The sequence below is a fragment of the Molothrus aeneus genome, chromosome 13 (assembly GCF_037042795.1).
Source record: "Molothrus aeneus isolate 106 chromosome 13, BPBGC_Maene_1.0, whole genome shotgun sequence".
NCBI classification, from domain to species: domain Eukaryota; kingdom Metazoa; phylum Chordata; class Aves; order Passeriformes; family Icteridae; genus Molothrus; species Molothrus aeneus.
In genome coordinates, this window is record NC_089658.1 from 10,855,087 (window position 1) to 10,873,128 (window position 18,042).

General features: G+C 42.7%; 2 protein-coding genes across 2 annotated transcripts; both read right to left on the minus strand.

The window, feature by feature from the left end:
* Positions 1–1,116: 1,116 nt before the first annotated feature.
* C13H15orf40 (chromosome 13 C15orf40 homolog) lies at positions 1,117–5,389 on the minus strand. Its single transcript, XM_066558926.1, has 4 exons — positions 5,306–5,389; positions 5,100–5,226; positions 4,268–4,395; positions 1,117–3,416 (listed from the first exon to the last, which is right to left on the minus strand). The coding sequence occupies exons 1-4, from the start codon at positions 5,375–5,377 to the stop codon at positions 3,324–3,326; spliced, it is 420 nt and encodes a 139-aa protein (XP_066415023.1). The 5' UTR covers positions 5,378–5,389; the 3' UTR covers positions 1,117–3,323.
* Positions 5,390–6,244: 855 nt separating this feature from the next.
* Positions 6,245–17,640, minus strand: BTBD1 (BTB domain containing 1). The gene is made up of 8 exons (XM_066558911.1): positions 17,243–17,640; positions 12,741–12,897; positions 12,395–12,500; positions 10,796–10,993; positions 10,343–10,535; positions 9,725–9,812; positions 8,080–8,226; positions 6,245–7,206 (listed from the first exon to the last, which is right to left on the minus strand). The coding sequence occupies exons 1-8, from the start codon at positions 17,638–17,640 to the stop codon at positions 7,048–7,050; spliced, it is 1,446 nt and encodes a 481-aa protein (XP_066415008.1). The 3' UTR covers positions 6,245–7,047.
* Positions 17,641–18,042: the final 402 nt, after the last annotated feature.

Genomic DNA, 18,042 nt, shown 5'->3' on the forward strand with positions numbered 1-18,042 from the left:
TGGATGAAAGACTAAGACCCTTCTATACCATAAGACTGGCATAGAATTTATTCAGATAACTTCTATTTTGCTAATGTTTAAATAACATAATTATACTTTAAAATTGCACTGACTGTGCAGGTCTGCAAGCAGACAGATATTAAATCACCATTAGATGGATTTTACTGAAATTGGTCAGACCATGCATTAAGTAAAGAGGACAGTGCTTGATTTCAATAGCTGAGTAATCATGTAGCTTAATGCACATGGATAAAGCAGGTACCAACAGGTATGTAAGTTATGTAGCAACAGGGACAATGTTTTTAAATTGGTCCAGGAATAAGAATTCATTCTGAGCAGGGATTTGTAAAGCATCTTGTAATTCTTGGAAGAAGCTTCTTACAACATCACAAAGCTCTGCTCTATGAAAACATACTCTGCTGGAGTAAGGGATACTTGCTACCACAATTTTTTCAACAGAATGAAAGATATTTTACCATGTTCATGAAGGGACAGTTGACAGGTTAGGATTTCAATGCAAGACTTGCAGTAGTTAGGCCTAAATCATAGTTTTGGCATTATTTGGACACATAAGTATCTTAGCTCCTGTCTACCTCTCTTATATACAACGTGTCACAGCTGAGACAGCCACAATACACAGAGCATCATCGTACAATTCCAGAAAGCTTCAACCCATGCAGAGTAGCACCTCACCATTTCAGAAGGCTTCAAGCATCTGCCCTTCTTGTTCTTCAGCCCAGCCTTTTATCCCCTCATGCTGATGCCCTGCACCTGTGTGCCCTCTGTTCCCTGGGTGGTTGCTCAGTGCCCCTGGGCACTCCATGGCTCATTGCTGGCAGTGCTGCTCACCTGCTGCTCACAGCTGCACCCACTGGGGATGAGGCTGGGCCAGCCCCACTCCCAGTCACCACAAACTGGGGACCTACAGCAATGGAGCAGCAGTTTCACCCTCCCAGGCTACCTAAATCCACAGCCAAGGTATCAGGGATACAATTGATACAGGGATGTACAGCACAAAAAACATTGACATAGAGGCTGTCAGGTATGATTCTATATGGCAACACCCCAGTATTACTTATACAACCATTCCAAAATAATTTTGTTACTCACATTACATAAATTGCATATTACCAGGGTTTATCTGCCACACTATCAGGAATTCAAGTTACTTTCATTAATCAGGAAGAACAGATGCAGAATGCCAGCTGAAGGTGTTTAGGAAAGGTGAAGAAGCCAAGCAGAAGCCAGCAAAGCCTAGACAGAACATGCTGACAAGACAGAGAGGGCACTGAAACACTAAATTGGCTATTTCAGGTAATCATCACTGAAGATCAATGTACTTCAGACTGTATCTGTCCACACAGCTCCTCCCTCAGTCTGTGTCTGAAGTCACAGGGAAGTGTGTAATGAAATACATTATTTCAACAGAGCATATAAGCTTTAAAAAAAATTTATAATGGCTGTTGCAGCAGCCAATTCCAAATGCAATTTATAAATACAGAATTCCTCAGTCTTTTTATTGCCATTTTCTACATATCATAAGTAGAAAAGTTTAGGAAATAAAAGGAAAAACCCCCAACAACAAACCACTAACACTTCATTTTGGTTTGCTTGGCCTTAATTTTTCTGCAAGACATGGCACCCCTCTGCTGGGCAAGAGCAGATCTAGCAGCAGGGAGGGGTGAACCAAAACTGATGGAACAGTAAAATAAAATCAGCCTGTGCAGACTGAAAAGATATGTAAGGAAAGAGGACTGAGGCAATGTATGGCTGCCCAAATGCCTGAGAAAATAAAGGGCCCAGGTGTGAACCATTAAACAAACAGAATTCAGACTTTAGACTTATTTCTCCAGAAAGTAACATTTTTCATAACATCTTTGAAATTAGTTACCTTGAAGGAACTGCCATTTTGAAAAACACCAGTTCTCTAACTCCAAAAGCAACTGTTGCAATATTTAGAATAACAGGACATTGAAAGAGTTCCCTAAAGTGAAAGACTTTTGCCCATGAAGAAGTTGAATTATGAGCTATGAAGCCTTCACTGCATCAATCTGGCAATGCATCAGCATAAATGCTTATGCATTCATAACATTCTTTTCCAGGAGAATGTATGACAAACCTTAAGCAAACCTTCAGAATAGTTATCTTTTTTCCTTTAGCCATTACTTTATTTTTAACATGACAACCATAGGACAGATACAGGACAATTTCAGACGTCAGCAGTGATGCAGAGGAAAAAACTAAGTCCTCCCAGAACCATGTATGGTATCACACACATCTTTGGGACATGTCAGTTAAATCCTCCTCTGCCCTCTGAAGCATGATAAATAGAGAAGTTCAGCCTTTTTCTCATCAGCCCTGAAACTGGAGTATAGTTGCCCATTTTGTTTCAGACTTCTTGTTTTGTTGTGTTCTACAAATGACTCAGCTCTGTTCTCTAGGGGTTGCACTACTATTCATTTTTAGACCAAGGAAAGATTATAAAAAAGGCAGTTTCAAAGAAGCATTCTATGAAGACGTTTCTAGGAAACAACTCTTTTCTTTGTTAAAAATATAAGCTTTATAAATATAAGCTTTTTTATAAAAGCTTGTTTTTAATAAAGGGACTTTCTGTGCCTTTATTAAAAACACTCATTACAGGTGACATACAATTGGCAAAGATATATATGACCATATCTCTACTTTTAAGGAAACTATTTACAGACTATTACAAAGTGCCCCCACGTGTGCAATGACCAGGTCCTGCGCTGGTTTTTCACACTGAAATCTTCTGGTTTTCTTTCCGTTGCTCAGGAGATTCTACTTTCAGTTTGTCTGTGTGATCAACAACAGCACACTGGCTTCAAAAGACATTTATTTTAGATGCCTGTAAGTGCCCACAGTGAAAAGCTGCACCTGCTGTGAGATATCAGAGAGAAGAGTCTCTTTTATGTCTCTGCCATCCAGGTTTGTCCTTCTGTACCACTTCCCATATGGAAGGCTGTCATTCCAAGCCCCTCGCTGTGTTAACCAACATTTCCTCCACTAAAAAACACATTTCCTAAACAATTTGTTTAGGGACCAGGAAATAGGACAAATCTTACCCATAGGAAACCATCCAGAGCAGAAGGAAGTCTGTAGTGACAGAAGTAGATACAGTCTCAGTTTTCTAACCAAACCTACAGAAAAACTTCAACTGTACAGCACCTATATTAACAAGGGGAGGGGACAGAAGTATCTTCCTGTAGTCATTAGCCACACTCTCAACAGCACTGCATCAAGTAAGAAAGAATATCAGTCCATGTACCAGGATGCTTTTTCCTATTTCCTACTCTTGTTTTAGGTCAACTGGAAGCTTCTTTCTTCAGTTTTTCTAAAATCTCATGTGGTGTTGCTGATACCGATATCTTCACCACTTTGTCACGAGATTTACCGCCCTGGTTTAGACAAACACAGAAAAAACCCATCTTTCAGAGAATCACCCTTTAAGGTAAGAAAACAGTGCAATTTATAAGATGCTGATCAACAAATGAAGCAGTTTGCCCGTGATTTAGGAAAAACAAGACTCAAATCTTTTTGTCTCTACCTTTTCACAACATTTCCTTGGTCATCTTATCCTTTACTATTAGGCTTTAAAAGACTTCTATAACTACTCCATTAAACCAACAGATAAAAATAAAAAGCACCATTTTTCATTGTGCTCTTGTGCTTATAAACTATAAATGAAAATGGCTGGAAAGACTGACTCCAAGTACAATGAATTAATAAAGCAAATTATTTATTCAGTGCAATGAATAAAACAAAGAGTTTCCACTCACCAAAGTCAAGACATATAAATTCTAATACAGAGAAACTCTTGAGGCCCAGCTACAACCCAAGTGCTTACATATGCTCTTGCTTATGTGTGACAGTTAAATGTCAGAATCAAATACAGAAGTTTATAAAAAAAAGTGAAAAGTTAATAAAATGCACATTCTCTGCAGAACACAAATTCTGTAAATTCATTTGACATGAAAACAAGAGAATCTTGAAGGACACAGAAAACATGAACTACAGAGATTTGCAAAACATTATCATGATAACCCTTCCGGTTAAAAGATCTCAAGATCTGCCATAGTTCTTGCTACACTAAATTTGTTCTCAATGAATCATTCTATTAACTCAACTAAACTTTTTAAAGTGTCTTTCAGACTGAACTTGGAGTAGCTCCCTGTACTCAATGTGTAAGTTTCAAAATCTTGAATTTCAACAGCAGTAGGGCAAAGCTGAAAGGAAAAAAAGGAAGTACCTTCTCTAAAACAACATCACTCTTCTTCACTTCAAGCACCTTAGCGAGGTAGCGACACAGCTCTGCATTTGCCTCCCCTTCCGATGGAGGTGCAGCAATAGCTACACCTACTGCCTCTGCTGTCACATCTATAGAAAATAGTTGGAGGATTTTATGCTCAAAATATTCAAAACATCATAGTTTCCTAAAAATGAACGTTTATGCTTTCGAAAGCATTTTGATTTAAAACCGAGTAAATGTATAGATTAGCAGGTGAAGAATTTTCACATTTCATGAATTCCCTTGATTGTTGGCCACTACAATCAAATATAAATTCCTGACAATACAAGCAGTGATTGTCCTGCTTGGCACCACGTAACACGACTCAAATGAGGTTAGCCCCCACCTCCACCCCAAAAGCCGCTTGTTAAATCAGTCTGCTCAGAGAGTCACGCTGTCAGTAAATTCCCCGTAAATTCCCAAGGGGCCTGGACACTGCCACAGCCCGTGGGTGCCGCACACACGGGGGATGTCACAGCAGTCCCAATGCGTGCAGGAGCAAGGCCAGGGCTGTAGAGGGAGAGCACGTTTTATTAGATCCAACTTTTATGGCTCTAATAAAACCGCACGGACCCTTGAGACACAAACGGCCTGCACGAAACCACAGAAGCCAAACGGAAGGATTCAGGATCAGGATTTACCCCGTGCTCACCGCGCCACCCAGCGCTGTACACGGGGGAGAGCCGAACTCCTCGCTTCAGTTTCCGGATGGGATTTTGCGCTTTCCCTCCCTCCGCCCCTGTTCCTCAGGGTGCAGCGATGCAGTGCCCGGTGCTCCGGCCCGCAGACCCACCTGTGACGGCGCTGCAGCGGGCACCGGGCTTGGCGCGCACCGCCACCCTCACGGAGCCGCCGCCCGCCGCCGCCACCGGTCCCGCGGCGGCGCCCGGCTCCGCGGGGCCCTTGGCGGCTGCTTTTCCCTGAAACAGAGGAACAGGCACGGTCACCGCGGGCACCACCCGCCCCTGCCCCCCTTCCCTCTCCTGGCCCTGCCCGCACCTTCCCGGGCATGGCCCCGCCGCTCCGTACCGGCGCCGCCCGCGCCCACAGGAACCCAGCGAGGCTCCGCATGGCCGGGGCGGCCCTTCCGGCAACCGTGCCGGGCCCGCCCCGAGGCGCCTGCGCGCTCCGCACGGCCCGGCCGGGCCGGCCCTGTGCCCACAGCGGCTGCTCCGGGCCAGCCGAGCTCTGTGCCCACAGCGGGTGCTCCGGGCCAGCCGAGCTCTGTGCCCACAGCGGGTGCTCCGGGCCAGCCGAGCTCTGTGCCCGCAGCGGGTGCTCCTGGACAGGCCGGCCGGGCCGGCCCTGTGCCCACAGCGGGTGCTCCGGGACAGCCGAGCTCTGTGCCCACAGCGGCTGCTCCGGGACAGCCGAGCTCTGTGCCCACAGTGGCTGCTCCGGGCCAGCCGAGCTCTGTGCCCACAGCGGGTGCTCCGGGCCAGCCGAGCTCTGTGCCCACAGCGGGTGCTCCGGGACAGCCGAGCTCTGTGCCCACAGCAGCTGCTCCGGGACAGGCGAGCTCTGTGCCCACAGCGGGTACTCCGGGCCAGCCGAGCTCTGTGCCCACAGCGGGTACTCCGGGACAGCCTCTCCCTGTCTCTCCCGCACGGCCCGGCCGAGCCCCGTCTCTGTCCCGGAACAGCGCCGTGCCCAGGGACAGGAGAGCGCTGGCGGAGTGTGCACAGAGCCGGATGTTCAACACACAGCCTTTGGACACCCCAAACCTGTGTGACTTCCCCCTTAAGAAAGGAAATTTTCTTATTTTGTCTCCTGCATTCTTAAATTTTAGTATAACGTGGGAGAGGGTACAGGTCTTTGTACACCAAGCCATTATGTTACCACATGGTACATACTGCAAAGCACTAAATACTATATACATACAGCAATTGCATCAATTAGTGTATGCAATCTGTAAAACTCCTTGCACACCAATAATCCTTAGGTTTATACTCATATTTTTAGTACTAGAATATCCAATGATAAAATAACATCATTACAAGTCTCGTATTCTCATTTTCACATTATACATCTTTTATAGGCACATATGTATATATACAGTGGCTATTTGCATAACCAGTTCTATATTCCAAAACAGCCCTTCTGAATTAAGAGAGATTCGGGAAAGATCTGTTTCTTTCTGAATTTGACTTAATATTTATTTCTTCAGTGCTGCTGCAGATGTTCTCTGCAGTGCAAAGTCCATTAATTCTCCACGGCTCTTGGAAAAAGTCAAGATGATGGCAATATGAATGCAGCTTTGCTGACAGACTTCAAAAAATACAATAGCAATCCATGTCCATAGGGTCAATCCAAGGTCATTTTGGAAAGAAGTGCAAGATGGGACTACAGCAGCAGCTTTACTGTCTTTTAAGGACAGATTGGAGAAAACATACACAAGTTGTTCATAATAAGTAAGGATTTTCCAGTTCAAAAAATGAATTTTACTACATGAGAAACAAAGGGGTGAAAACACAAAGTAATTAACCAACCACAAGGTACTACTTAAAACAAATTTTTCAATATACAGAGTACTTATTCCATTAACATTTTGTTTAGAGGAAAAACTAAATTACAATCTACCAATAACGATGCGGAAAAAAATAGCTTTTCTGGTACCCCTCAAACAAATTAGTTTTTTTTTTTTTACATATTAAAGTAATTCAACAGAATTTTTTTAACTGCTGCCAATAGTGAGCTGAAGTCCACTGAGACACCAACACATTCCAGATCATCATGTGAAACTAAGTATAAAATATTATTTCTGGTATCTGTCCATCTTCTATTGATGTACCATTGTTGTTACCTGGTGAACTATAAAAGACAAAGCATGTTTTGCTAGCAGTAGGAGATTCGTGGATCACTTTCTTCAAACCTTTTGTTCCATAGTGGGAATCAGGACCCTGAAAAACATCACAAGAGATTAGCAACAGAATGGAAGTGGGCAAGACCCAAAAATTGCTGATGGTCAAACACAACTGACTTGGGCTATTTTAGTAGTATAAAATTTCTGTACCCACATCATATAAATTATATACAAAATCACAGGCAACAGAAGCAAGGGCCTATGTCTAAATAATAAAAATATATTTTTCTGACAGCAGACTTAAACCAGTTGATTTTATCCAACTAGTAATGAATGCTTTCAAGTATTTCTCCTTATCACACAGGCTGTCTGTATTCTTTAGTTCCCTGACTCAGCTGCTTTTTATGTGCAGAATTTTTTCCAGCCCACCAAACTCTGATTTCTGCTTAGGGAATTATATTTAGAAGAACATTAAAATATTTTTGAGAAATAAATTTGTCCACAACACTAAGAGAAGACTTTCTAAGAACAAGTAATTCTTGTCTATTATTTCAGCTCCAGTATATAAAAAGAAATAAAAAAAGCTGTTTTCTTGAATTTAGTTAGTGGTTAGAATATCCTTGATAAAAGAAAACAAACTTAAATTTTGATAGAGAGCTGCCAGATTACATTTTCTAGATAGTGCTTTTTTCCCACACAGAACCAGTGACCTCCATTAGAACTATTCTAACTCCCACATCCAACAAAATTGGGAAGGCACAAAGGATCCAGTGAATGATGATTCCATGTTGTGGCCCAGAAGAGATGTAACAATCTTACAAATTACAGCAGAGCTCTAACTGCGTCCTTCTTTAGCCCTAACGTTAAAATCAATTCGAGATTTAGAAGACGCTTTCCCATCAGAAGACTGTTAAAAGAATAACTCTTGCATCAAAGTAACACTTTCTTCTGTCCTGTTAGACATTCTTACTTTCAAGGTTGCACAAGCTGTGTAGCAAACCGTGGGCAGGATCTCTATGGGCTCCTTGAACATAACTCTGAAGGTGCTGGCTGTTCCATCACAGCTAAATCCAGTGTCGTTCTGTCCCAGCGTCTGGTTCTTCTCATAATCAATGATCTGGGCCAAAGCAGGAACATTGTAGCTTTATGTAGCTTTATGGCATGAGAAAGGTTCTGACTGCATGCACGTGAGAAGGTTACAAGCAAACACTTGCCTACCCCACCCAGCCTAACACAAGGACAGTGCAGTCTCAGCTGGAAGGGAGCTGAGATTTCCTGACAGCCCTGGAGCTGACACAGCAGCTGGGAGCGATGGCTCTGGGCACTGCGCCAGCCAGGTGAAAGTCTGTGCTTGGGAGATGGAGAACAGCTCTCACACCTTCAGCTCCTGACCTGCATATACAACATCTAATCCTGTGCTTAGGTTTGCTGATCTCTGTACACTTTCACAGCCCACATGAGGGAATCTCATTTGCTGCCCGTGGCTAGTTTATAAAACAAGTTTTTACAGATAATGTTGGCAGTCAATGACACCTTCATAAAAGAAAACAAAAACTTGTGCTGTTATGTTTTATACAATTTATTTCTAATCTTGATTCAGTATAAAAGTTCTACTCAGATCACACAATGTTTATTTTGCCTTCAATTTCAGTGTCGAGTAAGAATCACTAGTTCCAGTGTAGTAATAGCACAAGGTAAAACTGTGCTGGTCATGTAACTCTAAGATCTTGTTAAAAAGCTTAGAATCTAAACAAAACTAATCTCTACAAGAAAAATAATTCAAATAGACTGAAATTCCACACTCAAAATGGAAAAAAAATATAGTGCTGGATCAATACTCCTAGAAGACAATCCTGACCACACATGCTAGGGGATCTAACAGGCTACAAGAGCAGGAAATATGATTTTAGTGGTGTCTTCAATTGCCTGCTGGGACCAGGCAAGGGTCACATCAGGACATGAAGCAGGGGGACATTTTTAGATGCTATCACTGGCCACTTCATGAGCCTGCTAACCAATTGCTCAGCAGGAAGAAACGCAACCCTTGATTTGGTACTGAGTGATGAGCAGGATCAGATTCAAAATTTCATAATGGAAACACTATGTAACAGTGTCCATAATATACTGAGAGTCAACACTCCCACATGAACAACAAAAGCAAATCCCCCACAGCTGTGCTAAACTTCAAAAAGAGAAAAATGAGGAGGCTTGTTCAAAAGAAACTAAAAGGAAAAATTACGAAAATCAAATCTTTCTAAGAAGCACACAGGCTACTGAAGAACATAACATACCCAAGTACAATATCAGTACATATTCCCTATTAGGAAAGGCTTGAGAAAAGAGGAAAAAAGATGGATGTTGGGAAACACCTACACTGAAAATGATTGAAAGACAGGAGAATACAGGAGAAAGGGAGCAGTGTTCCATAGTGTTCTTATGCCTTCTCACCCACTTATGCTCACTTGTGACAAAACACAGCTTAGACTCCTGGCCAATCAATTGCTCCCTCCCAAATATAGACCAAAGAGCTAGTGCTTCTGCAAGTGCTACAAGTGTAGCTTCCTTCTGTAAGTTCCTACAAGTGTACAAGCCTATTTAAACATAATACACTGTACCTGTATATTAACTTGATAGTCTGTGGGTCCATGAATAGATCCATATAATCCAAATCCCACTATGGAAATTCTTCTGTTAACTGTGAACCTGATAAGACACAAGAAAGGAATTCAAATAACTCTGGTGAGTGTGTTACCTTACTTCAAGTAGGAAAAAGACTCCCACTGAAGAGTAGGGAAGTAAACTGAGAATGGCATTGCATTGTTTTTAAATAGCATTTTTTGTTTAGATTTCAATACTAAGAAAAATGCTTTGCCAGCTTCATAGGTTAAAGCTTTGCTAATTCCTCAAGATATTCAGTATTAATAAACAAAACATAACTAGATTCTTTTCAGTATCTCCAAAATGAAAACAGATCAAAACTTGGTATTTCAAAAAGAAATATCCAGACAACACTCAATCATTCTAGAATGCACCCAATCCTCCCGAACCTCATTCTTGTTTTTATCTCATGTCTGTAATAGCTAAAAAAATGGAAAAGATAAAATGTGTGCAACAGAGCCAGCATGTTTGCTACTGTATCTTATACCAAAAAGTCAAAGTTGAATGATTTGTTCCCTTTCTCCTTTCCCCCCACCCATTTCTGTCTCTCCTTCACAGAGTTTCTGAAGCCCCACCTGATCCGGTCACTCGTTCCGCTGTAGCCCCAGCGACTCTCCACCTGCTGGAACCTGTTAATGCTGCATTCTTTTCCTCTAAGGCAACATCTCGGTCGGTCAATATAATCTACTTTAGGTTTGGGATTGACAGTAAAGTGCAGAAAGAGATTTACTACTTCCCGATCTGACAAGATTCCAGACTGAGCAGGGCCTGTGGAAACATAAAACTTATAAGATGGTTGGAAGGATTACTCCAGCTGTTGTATTTAAACCACACATATCACAAACTGAAGACAACAATAATATTTTCCAACGGCCAGAGCATAATCTGCAGAAGGTTTTGCTTTCGTTTGTGCATCCCAACTGCTATTAGTACAATATTAATAACAGAACTGAGTGTTAAGCATCTAAACACAGTTAAACAGCACTGAGAGATGGTCTAACAGTAAGACAAAGAACTCCAAAACTCACCTGCTGCAAACTCTTCAATAGTCATTAATGGAAAACGGATTAAGGAAAGAGCTCTTCCAAGGACTTTCTGTTTGTTCCCGAATGTCACAGGCAGTTGTTGTCTTTGACATTCTGCTTCTGCCCAGCGAACAACAGCTCCAAAGAGCCTACTTTCTCGAATACTGAGAGTGTCCCTTTCTAGAACTGCACATAATGTGTCTAAAGAAAAAAATATTAGCAGCTTTACATCAGTTTTCATCCAAGCCAGTAACAGTGCTACACTATGTAAGCTTAAAATACTAATTACACACTAAGAACATTCATAACAAGACTATTAGCTTTGTCTTATTATTATGTGTGTATATATATTACACATAATTTATCTTACATAAAAAATAATCTCTCAACGACATATAGATACCAAACTAAAAGTCAATTTTCCTGCTATGAAGACAGGATATGAGCTTTCTTCTTGATTCCTAAGGATGTAACTAATCTCTATAGTGATAACAACTATCCTGAAGGATTTCCATTGCTAGGGCAAGATCAAAACTGAAAGTGACCAAACACTGAATGCACACTACTGAAAAACCAGGTTACTCATGATGACACTGAAAAACCAAGTTACTCACAATGACAGTGTCATAATCTCATCTGGGCAGCCACCTGCCCATCTGGATCAACTATAGCCACAAGCAGCAGTGGTTCACAAAAACCAGTTTAAAGATACAAGCAAGTCATCTTAAGCACTGACATATTTGCTATCCACAAAGCTTGAAGGTGAAACACAAGATCTGAGGCAAAGTACATGTTTAAAAAGCAACTTATTACTTCTTATTACTTATTACTTCTTCTGGCCTTCTTTGAATAATAGGTATGCACAAATTATCATTGAATACAAGCCAAAAAATAAATGGCTTCCTATATTCTGAATCTTCTGTCTTTGGGAATTTTTATCTGCCTTGAATTTAAGTAAGGCATGTTTGCAGTTACAGAAAATAGCATATTGGAAAGTCAAAACAGATTGAGACTTACCAAGACTAAAGATTGCTCAGTCTGAGTACAAATCCTACTGATCATGAATTAACAATGGTTTTAAAATTTCTTTATGCAGTGAAACACCTTCCTTTAGTCTGAATTTTTCCCACAATCTAGTTGAATTGGAGTAAAACCTTAGATACATATAGTAGCAATGAAATTGAGTAAGTAAATTTACAACTGCTAGCTTTTGATAGAAGATTAAACAGAGAAACTAGCAGTTCATGTATTCATTTTTTAGAGCAATTTTCATTAATTGTACCTGATCTGTGCAACTGAATAGATAAATACCATGTGGCAACAGAACAGTATGATTCCTGTTGCACATGAAAAGCAGATATGGATGCCTCAGGCATGAAGCACAACCCTCGGCAAGTGAAAGCTTTGGCTTCAATGAAGTGTGGTGTCACCACAGTGGGAGCCCTGGGACACCACCACTACTGAAATGGAGACACTGTGCAGTGGAGCCCAGCTCAGGAGTGAAGCTCAAGAAGGGAAGAAGTGCTTGGGACTCTGCACACTCAGATGGGGGAAGGAACTATCCTGGGGCACTGTCATTTCATGGACACACAAGTGACTTACCTATGTCGATATCTGTAAAGCCTTCTGCACTTATGGCATCCATGGTGCTCTTGTCTATTGTGTCGAGACAAAGACTAGCAAGCTGAGGTTCATCAAACAAACGAGCCTGGAAAGATAAAGAAATACATCTTAAGCATAAAGCTGACAAACTGCTAATCTTAAAAAGCAAGCATTTTACCTCTAGTATAGACATAATTGAGATAAGTTGTCTAAGTACTCTTTGTGTTTATACCTTAAAGAGCACTTAAAATCTCAAAGGAGTACATAGTTAAGGAGAATTAGTAATTTTCCTCCAGTTGGGAATTTATTCTTCTAGTAAATCAAAACTAAGCTTAAATTTACCTACTTGAGTAAGCAGCATAAAGGCATTATCTGCTCGGAGATGCTTTGTTAGGAAATCCACACAATGTGCTTCCAGGGCAGGGACTGCATACTTCTTAGCAGTGTATAAAGTAGTCATGACTGTTTCTGGACCAATTTGAACTTCATCTGAATAAAGAAACCTAGAAATCAATACACAAATACAGATTATAAAAACGTATCTTTAGAGGGGCAGCCAAGCGTAACAGTATCTTTGCATTTAGAAAACAGCCCAAAGATTTGCACTGAGAACAGTGCAACAGCTGACCTCATAGCATCTTTATAAATAAAGAAGGTAAGTTAAAAGGTTCAAGAAAGACTATTATGTTAACCTAATGGCATACATTTGTTTTAAATATGTATTACTCCCTAGGACTGATCTGGTTGTACTAGTTATACATAGCTCCCCAACTGTAAACAACAGCTGAGCTGCAGAATTACTTAACCTACAAATGCATGCTCTCAGTTCATCAGGAAAATATGAATGCACACTCCTCTGTGGCTGTACTCCTGAAATGCATTTACTGACAGTGCACACTGGCTTCCCCTCCATGAGGGAATAGTGTCAAGGACTTAGATTGTGAGAACATCTTACGTCAAAGTTACCCCTCTGTAGTATTCAGAGAGGAAAGGGAGTACATTCTAGCACATGACCTTGACTCTTCTGCCACGCTCTGGCTTGTCTTCAGTGCCTGAGGCAAGAGGATTGGTTGAGATTTTAGCATAAGCTGTGAACCAGAATATAGGAACCTCCACCAATACCAGGGAAAAAACCTGTTTCCTGAGCAGTTGTTGTCTTTTTAAAAATAACTTTTCTTTGAGGTGACATTTAAGATAATTTTAGCGAAATTTCATCAGCCTTTCAGATAACAGTCAAGAATAGCCTGTGATTTACAAAAATACATTTGTCCCCAACACACATAGGTAATTAACTATAATAAACCAGAGCATACATACAAATGCAAGAATTCCACAATGAAAACTGTTGGGTTTTTTTTAAATAGAAGTTTCATGCTGAAGTTTCATCAGTTCAATTAGAACTGATTTATGAAAGCTATGAACTATTATTACCTGTTGATGAAAATGATGGGCTGACTTGTTCCTCACAACTGCTGACAAATTTACTTTTAAGAAACAAATATTTCACAGGTACACTTTTATATACTAAATTGACAAGCTCTTCATTAAAGCACTAGAACAGTGCATTTCCATTTTGGTTCTAAGATTTAAAATAATCAGTTTAAAATACCATAACTTTTGTTGCATGACTTTATAGGAGCTCAGAGTCCAAACCATGTAAAAGTTGATTAACAGGCTGTAAAAAAAGCAATACTGCCATGCAAACTACAGTATGCATTTTACCTAACAAAAAAAACCAAATCCCAAATTGGTTTTGGAACATGATTTTGGTTTTATTCCTTAAGTGAATCCAATCTGAAGCCAATGAAGTGACACACCAGAGGGGCTCATCTGGCTTGTGTTTCGCTTTCTGCTGTACCTTCCAAAGAAACAGGGTGCAGTCCTAGGTGTGTCTTCCCTGCACAAATCCCCTGCTCCTGTGTGCCAAGAGCTGTGTCTGTGCTACCTCTCCCCTCTGTGGCACGCCTGAACTAGCACAGCTTTCTGTTTACACCTCTGCTCCTCCTCCACTTAACTCAGTGGGACTGACAATCACTTCTCCTTCCCCCTCCCTTTCCCTTTGAGACAGAAACAGCCTAATTTTATTGGCATCCAGGATGAGGGAATGGGAAGCTGGGGGGTGTGTGTGCATAGTGGAAAAACATTCTTAGTGACCAGAACAAACAATTTTTCCAAGTGACCAGTCAATCACTCACTCTGTATAAGCCTCTCATACATTTTATGCTATTTTTCTTTACTCTCAGGTTAGTGCTTCCTTCTCCCCTTGTGTGAGCATCCTCTCAGTAGCCGAAATGTTTTCACCATTATAAAAGCATACAGGAATCTTTTTTTCAAGTTAGTCTTGGTTACCCCTTTATTTACTGCTTGCCAAAATTCTCTGAAAAGATTTTTGGAAGACAGACTGCTAACTTGTGCCATATCATCACTTTCCTTTATTCTGTGATCAAAGGACAAGTTAGCTTATTTTAGCTTATTGCAAAATATGAATGAAAACTTCAAAAAATATCTTAGTAAAACCAGCAAAAAGAAACCATAAAGCAGAAACCTAATGAGACAACTTGAATTTTCTTGATCATTGCTACTCATTTGATAGTGAGAAACACACACAACAGTTATTTCATTGGGAAATAGATTCAAATTTTGTGACTTTGATATTATTTCAGCTCTTAAGGATTTAGCTGTCAAATTCCTTTTTTTTTCATTAAAAAATCTTTTCCTTTAATTTACAAGTAGCATTTGCCAGTAGATCCTTATGAAACACATAAACTACAGACATGACTTAACAAAGCAAATAAAGTAAATAAAGTGGAAATGAGCTGAGGAACATTAAATAATTAGTAAATTATGCCTAGAAAGTTTTGCATTATTTAAACATTTCCTTTACTTGATGTTCATTTGCTATGTGTATTCAAAGATCCTGACTTAATTTCTAGCCAATATACTTCAAACTGGTATTTTCAAATATTAAAGAAATGTCCTGTGAAATGTAATTATCATTATCTGAGAGATTTACTAATGATAGATAAAAGAGATCAACAGTGCAAGGTATCATTCCTGCCTCTTTCAGTCAAGGAAAAGACCCCATGTTGTTTCCATCATGGAAAAAGTCCATTACTGGCAGGTATTACAGAAGTTTTCCCTAGATATGTTTCTAACAAGGTACTGCAATGTACATTTATTTCAATATAAGCTCAAAGAAATATACATAGCATGGAAGAGTGTCCTGAAGAGCTGGCACAGACAGGCAACCTGAGCTGTTTCAGCAGGCCACCAGTGTGGTGATTTTCAGGGAAGGCACGAGCCCAGTGAGCTCACTGACGCAGCTCCCCCGGCCATCACGCACTGGCAGCCCTACCAACACAAGTGCTTTTGGCTGCTCCTAACAACATCCCTTCATTCACTCCTCAGTGTTCAAATACCATCCTTCTTATCTTAGGAATCTCTTAGAAATCTCTGCTTCTGTGTTTCTATTTTCATTTTTATAACCACTTTTCACTGTCCAGCGTTTTTCCCACATATATAGATACGAACCTACACATGTGCACTGTCATTTACTTTTAACTTTCAGAACCAATTTGTTTGAAAGACACTTCCCACTACCTCTTGCTCCTCTGCACAAAAAATCCACAAAGAACACTTCATTTGCCAACAGCAACAGAAAGACAATGCTGCTCATGGGGTTTTTGTGCACATCACTTGCTTTATCTCCTGTGCCCGTGATTACCTAAGGACCAGGTGACGCTTCTAATTGTTCCTGTCTCTTAGGCCTCAGCAAAAGAAGAAAGTCTTGCCAAGAGTTTGGAGTTTTTCCTATTACAAAAAACTTTGAGACACTACATATTTATTTCCAGGAAATAGTATTACTTGTTTCCCAAATGTTCATTACAGAGAACGGTTTTATATATTTTATGGTTTATATTTTTTGCCTAGAAAAGTGGTTTCTCTGATAAGAACCTTAAGGTTATACAGTTTAGTCATATTACCACACCACAGCCCAAGGCACAAATAAACTATTAGCAATTGTTTCTATGAACACCACCAATTTTATTTGCCACTACGCTGAGTAAAGAGAAATGGTAGATGAACTCCTCAGTTTGTGAACACGGGAACTAGCAGATCCTACTCTGCCCAGACTAGAAATCACTAACACACTTTATATCTTTTCTGCTATCACTGCGCTCCCAGTGTCACACTCAGATGGCCTGGGAGTGAAAATCAGCTGGTTATTGCCTTCTGCTGCACGTTCCCTCTCTGCCCAAGTATGACTACAATGGGTGTTATTATGGCAAAAAGATGTAACAACTTATTATCATTGCTGACAAGGAAAAGCGAACAGGAAGATGACTAAGACTTCCAAGTAAGTATCAAATTTCAAGGTAAGTGTCAAATGAAACGAAAAGCTTGGTACAACAGCCTCTGTCCCTTCTTAGTCACTATTAGAAGATGGCTGGATAGTTGCAACACCAAGGGGACGCACTAATTCCCATCACTTAAATACTTTAACAAACCAAAACACTGAATCGAAGAGCCGAACCAGACACCCACCGAGTGCTTCCCTAAACGTACAGTCAGTTGCCATGGAATTAGGGCACTTCTCTCGAGAAAACAGTGCAGGGTAGAGAGCAAGAGGGGACCAAAACACGGTGGAGGGGCGGTGTGACCTTGCGCGGAGCCCACAAGGTATTTCCGCGCCTTCCCTGCATCTCCCTATAGGGACGGGCAGTAGGGACAGGCCGGGCTCTGAGGGGACAGGAGCCGGGAGGGGCCGCGGAGCGAGGAGAAGGCAGCGGCGGCCAAGCGGGGCCGCGGAGCCCCGTCCGTGCGCGGCCGCCCCCGCCCCGCGCTGACCTGAGGAGCGCCAGGAAGGCGGCGGGCTCCACGTCGGGCAGCTCGATCTCGGCCGAGGTGGTGGCCATGCCACCGTTGAACATCGCGTCGAACACGGCGCTGCCGGCCGCCAGCACGAACCGGTGGGCGGGGATGCGCTGCTGCCCGGGCCCGGGGGGCGCCGCCCCGCCGCCGCCGCCGCCGCGGGCGCTGCCCTTGCCCACCACGAAGTGCACGTCGCTGAGGAGCTCGTTGGAGAAGAGGAAGGCGAAGCGCTCCCGCAGCGAGCCCTTGGTGGCCTGCCAGTTGTACAGCGGCTCCCGCTGCAACACCGCGCCGGCCTCGGCGGCGGCGACACCCGCGGCGGTGGCGGGCGGCGTCTCCGCGGGCGCCCCCGGGCCGCCCCCCGCGGCCGCCATCGCCCTCGGGGCCGCGCCGGGCCGGGCCGCGCCGGGCGCTCCGTCAGCGCCGCCCCGGCGTCAGCGCCGCCCCGCCCCGCGCCGCGCACGCGCCGCTGCCCGCGCAGGCCCGGCCGGAGCCGCCGCCCGGCCCGGCCCGACCCGGGATGTGCCCGGGATGTGCCCCGGGGTGTGCCCGGGATGTGCCCCGGGATGTGCCCCGGGGTGTGCCCGGGATGTGCCCCGGGATGTGCCCTGGGGTATGCCCGGCGTGTGCTCCGGGACGTGCCCCGGGACTGCGCCGCTCGCCAGGCCCGTCAAGGCGTCCGGGGGAGGCCGTGCCCAGGAAATGCCCTTCCTGAGGCGCGGAGAGGGAGCGAGCGGACGGGCAGGGCCGGAGCGCCGCGGCAGGCACGGAGCTGA

Coding starts and splice junctions, on each gene's coding strand:
- C13H15orf40 (XM_066558926.1), bottom strand. CDS start 5,377: ATGCGGAGCCTCGCTGGGTTCCTGTGGGCGCGGGCGGCGCCGGTACGG. Junction 5,227..5,305: donor GCGGGGCCATGCCCGGGAAG/GTGCGGGCAGGG, acceptor CCTCTGTTTCAG/GGAAAAGCAGCCGCCAAGGG. Junction 4,396..5,099: donor CCGCTGCAGCGCCGTCACAG/GTGGGTCTGCGG, acceptor TATTTTCTATAG/ATGTGACAGCAGAGGCAGTA.
- BTBD1 (XM_066558911.1), bottom strand. CDS start 17,640: ATGGCGGCCGCGGGGGGCGGCCCGGGGGCGCCCGCGGAGACGCCGCCC. Junction 10,994..12,394: donor CTTTACAGATATCGACATAG/GTAAGTCACTTG, acceptor TTTTTTCTTTAG/ACACATTATGTGCAGTTCTA. Junction 7,207..8,079: donor CAGCTTGTGCAACCTTGAAA/GTAAGAATGTCT, acceptor GATGTTTTTCAG/GGTCCTGATTCCCACTATGG.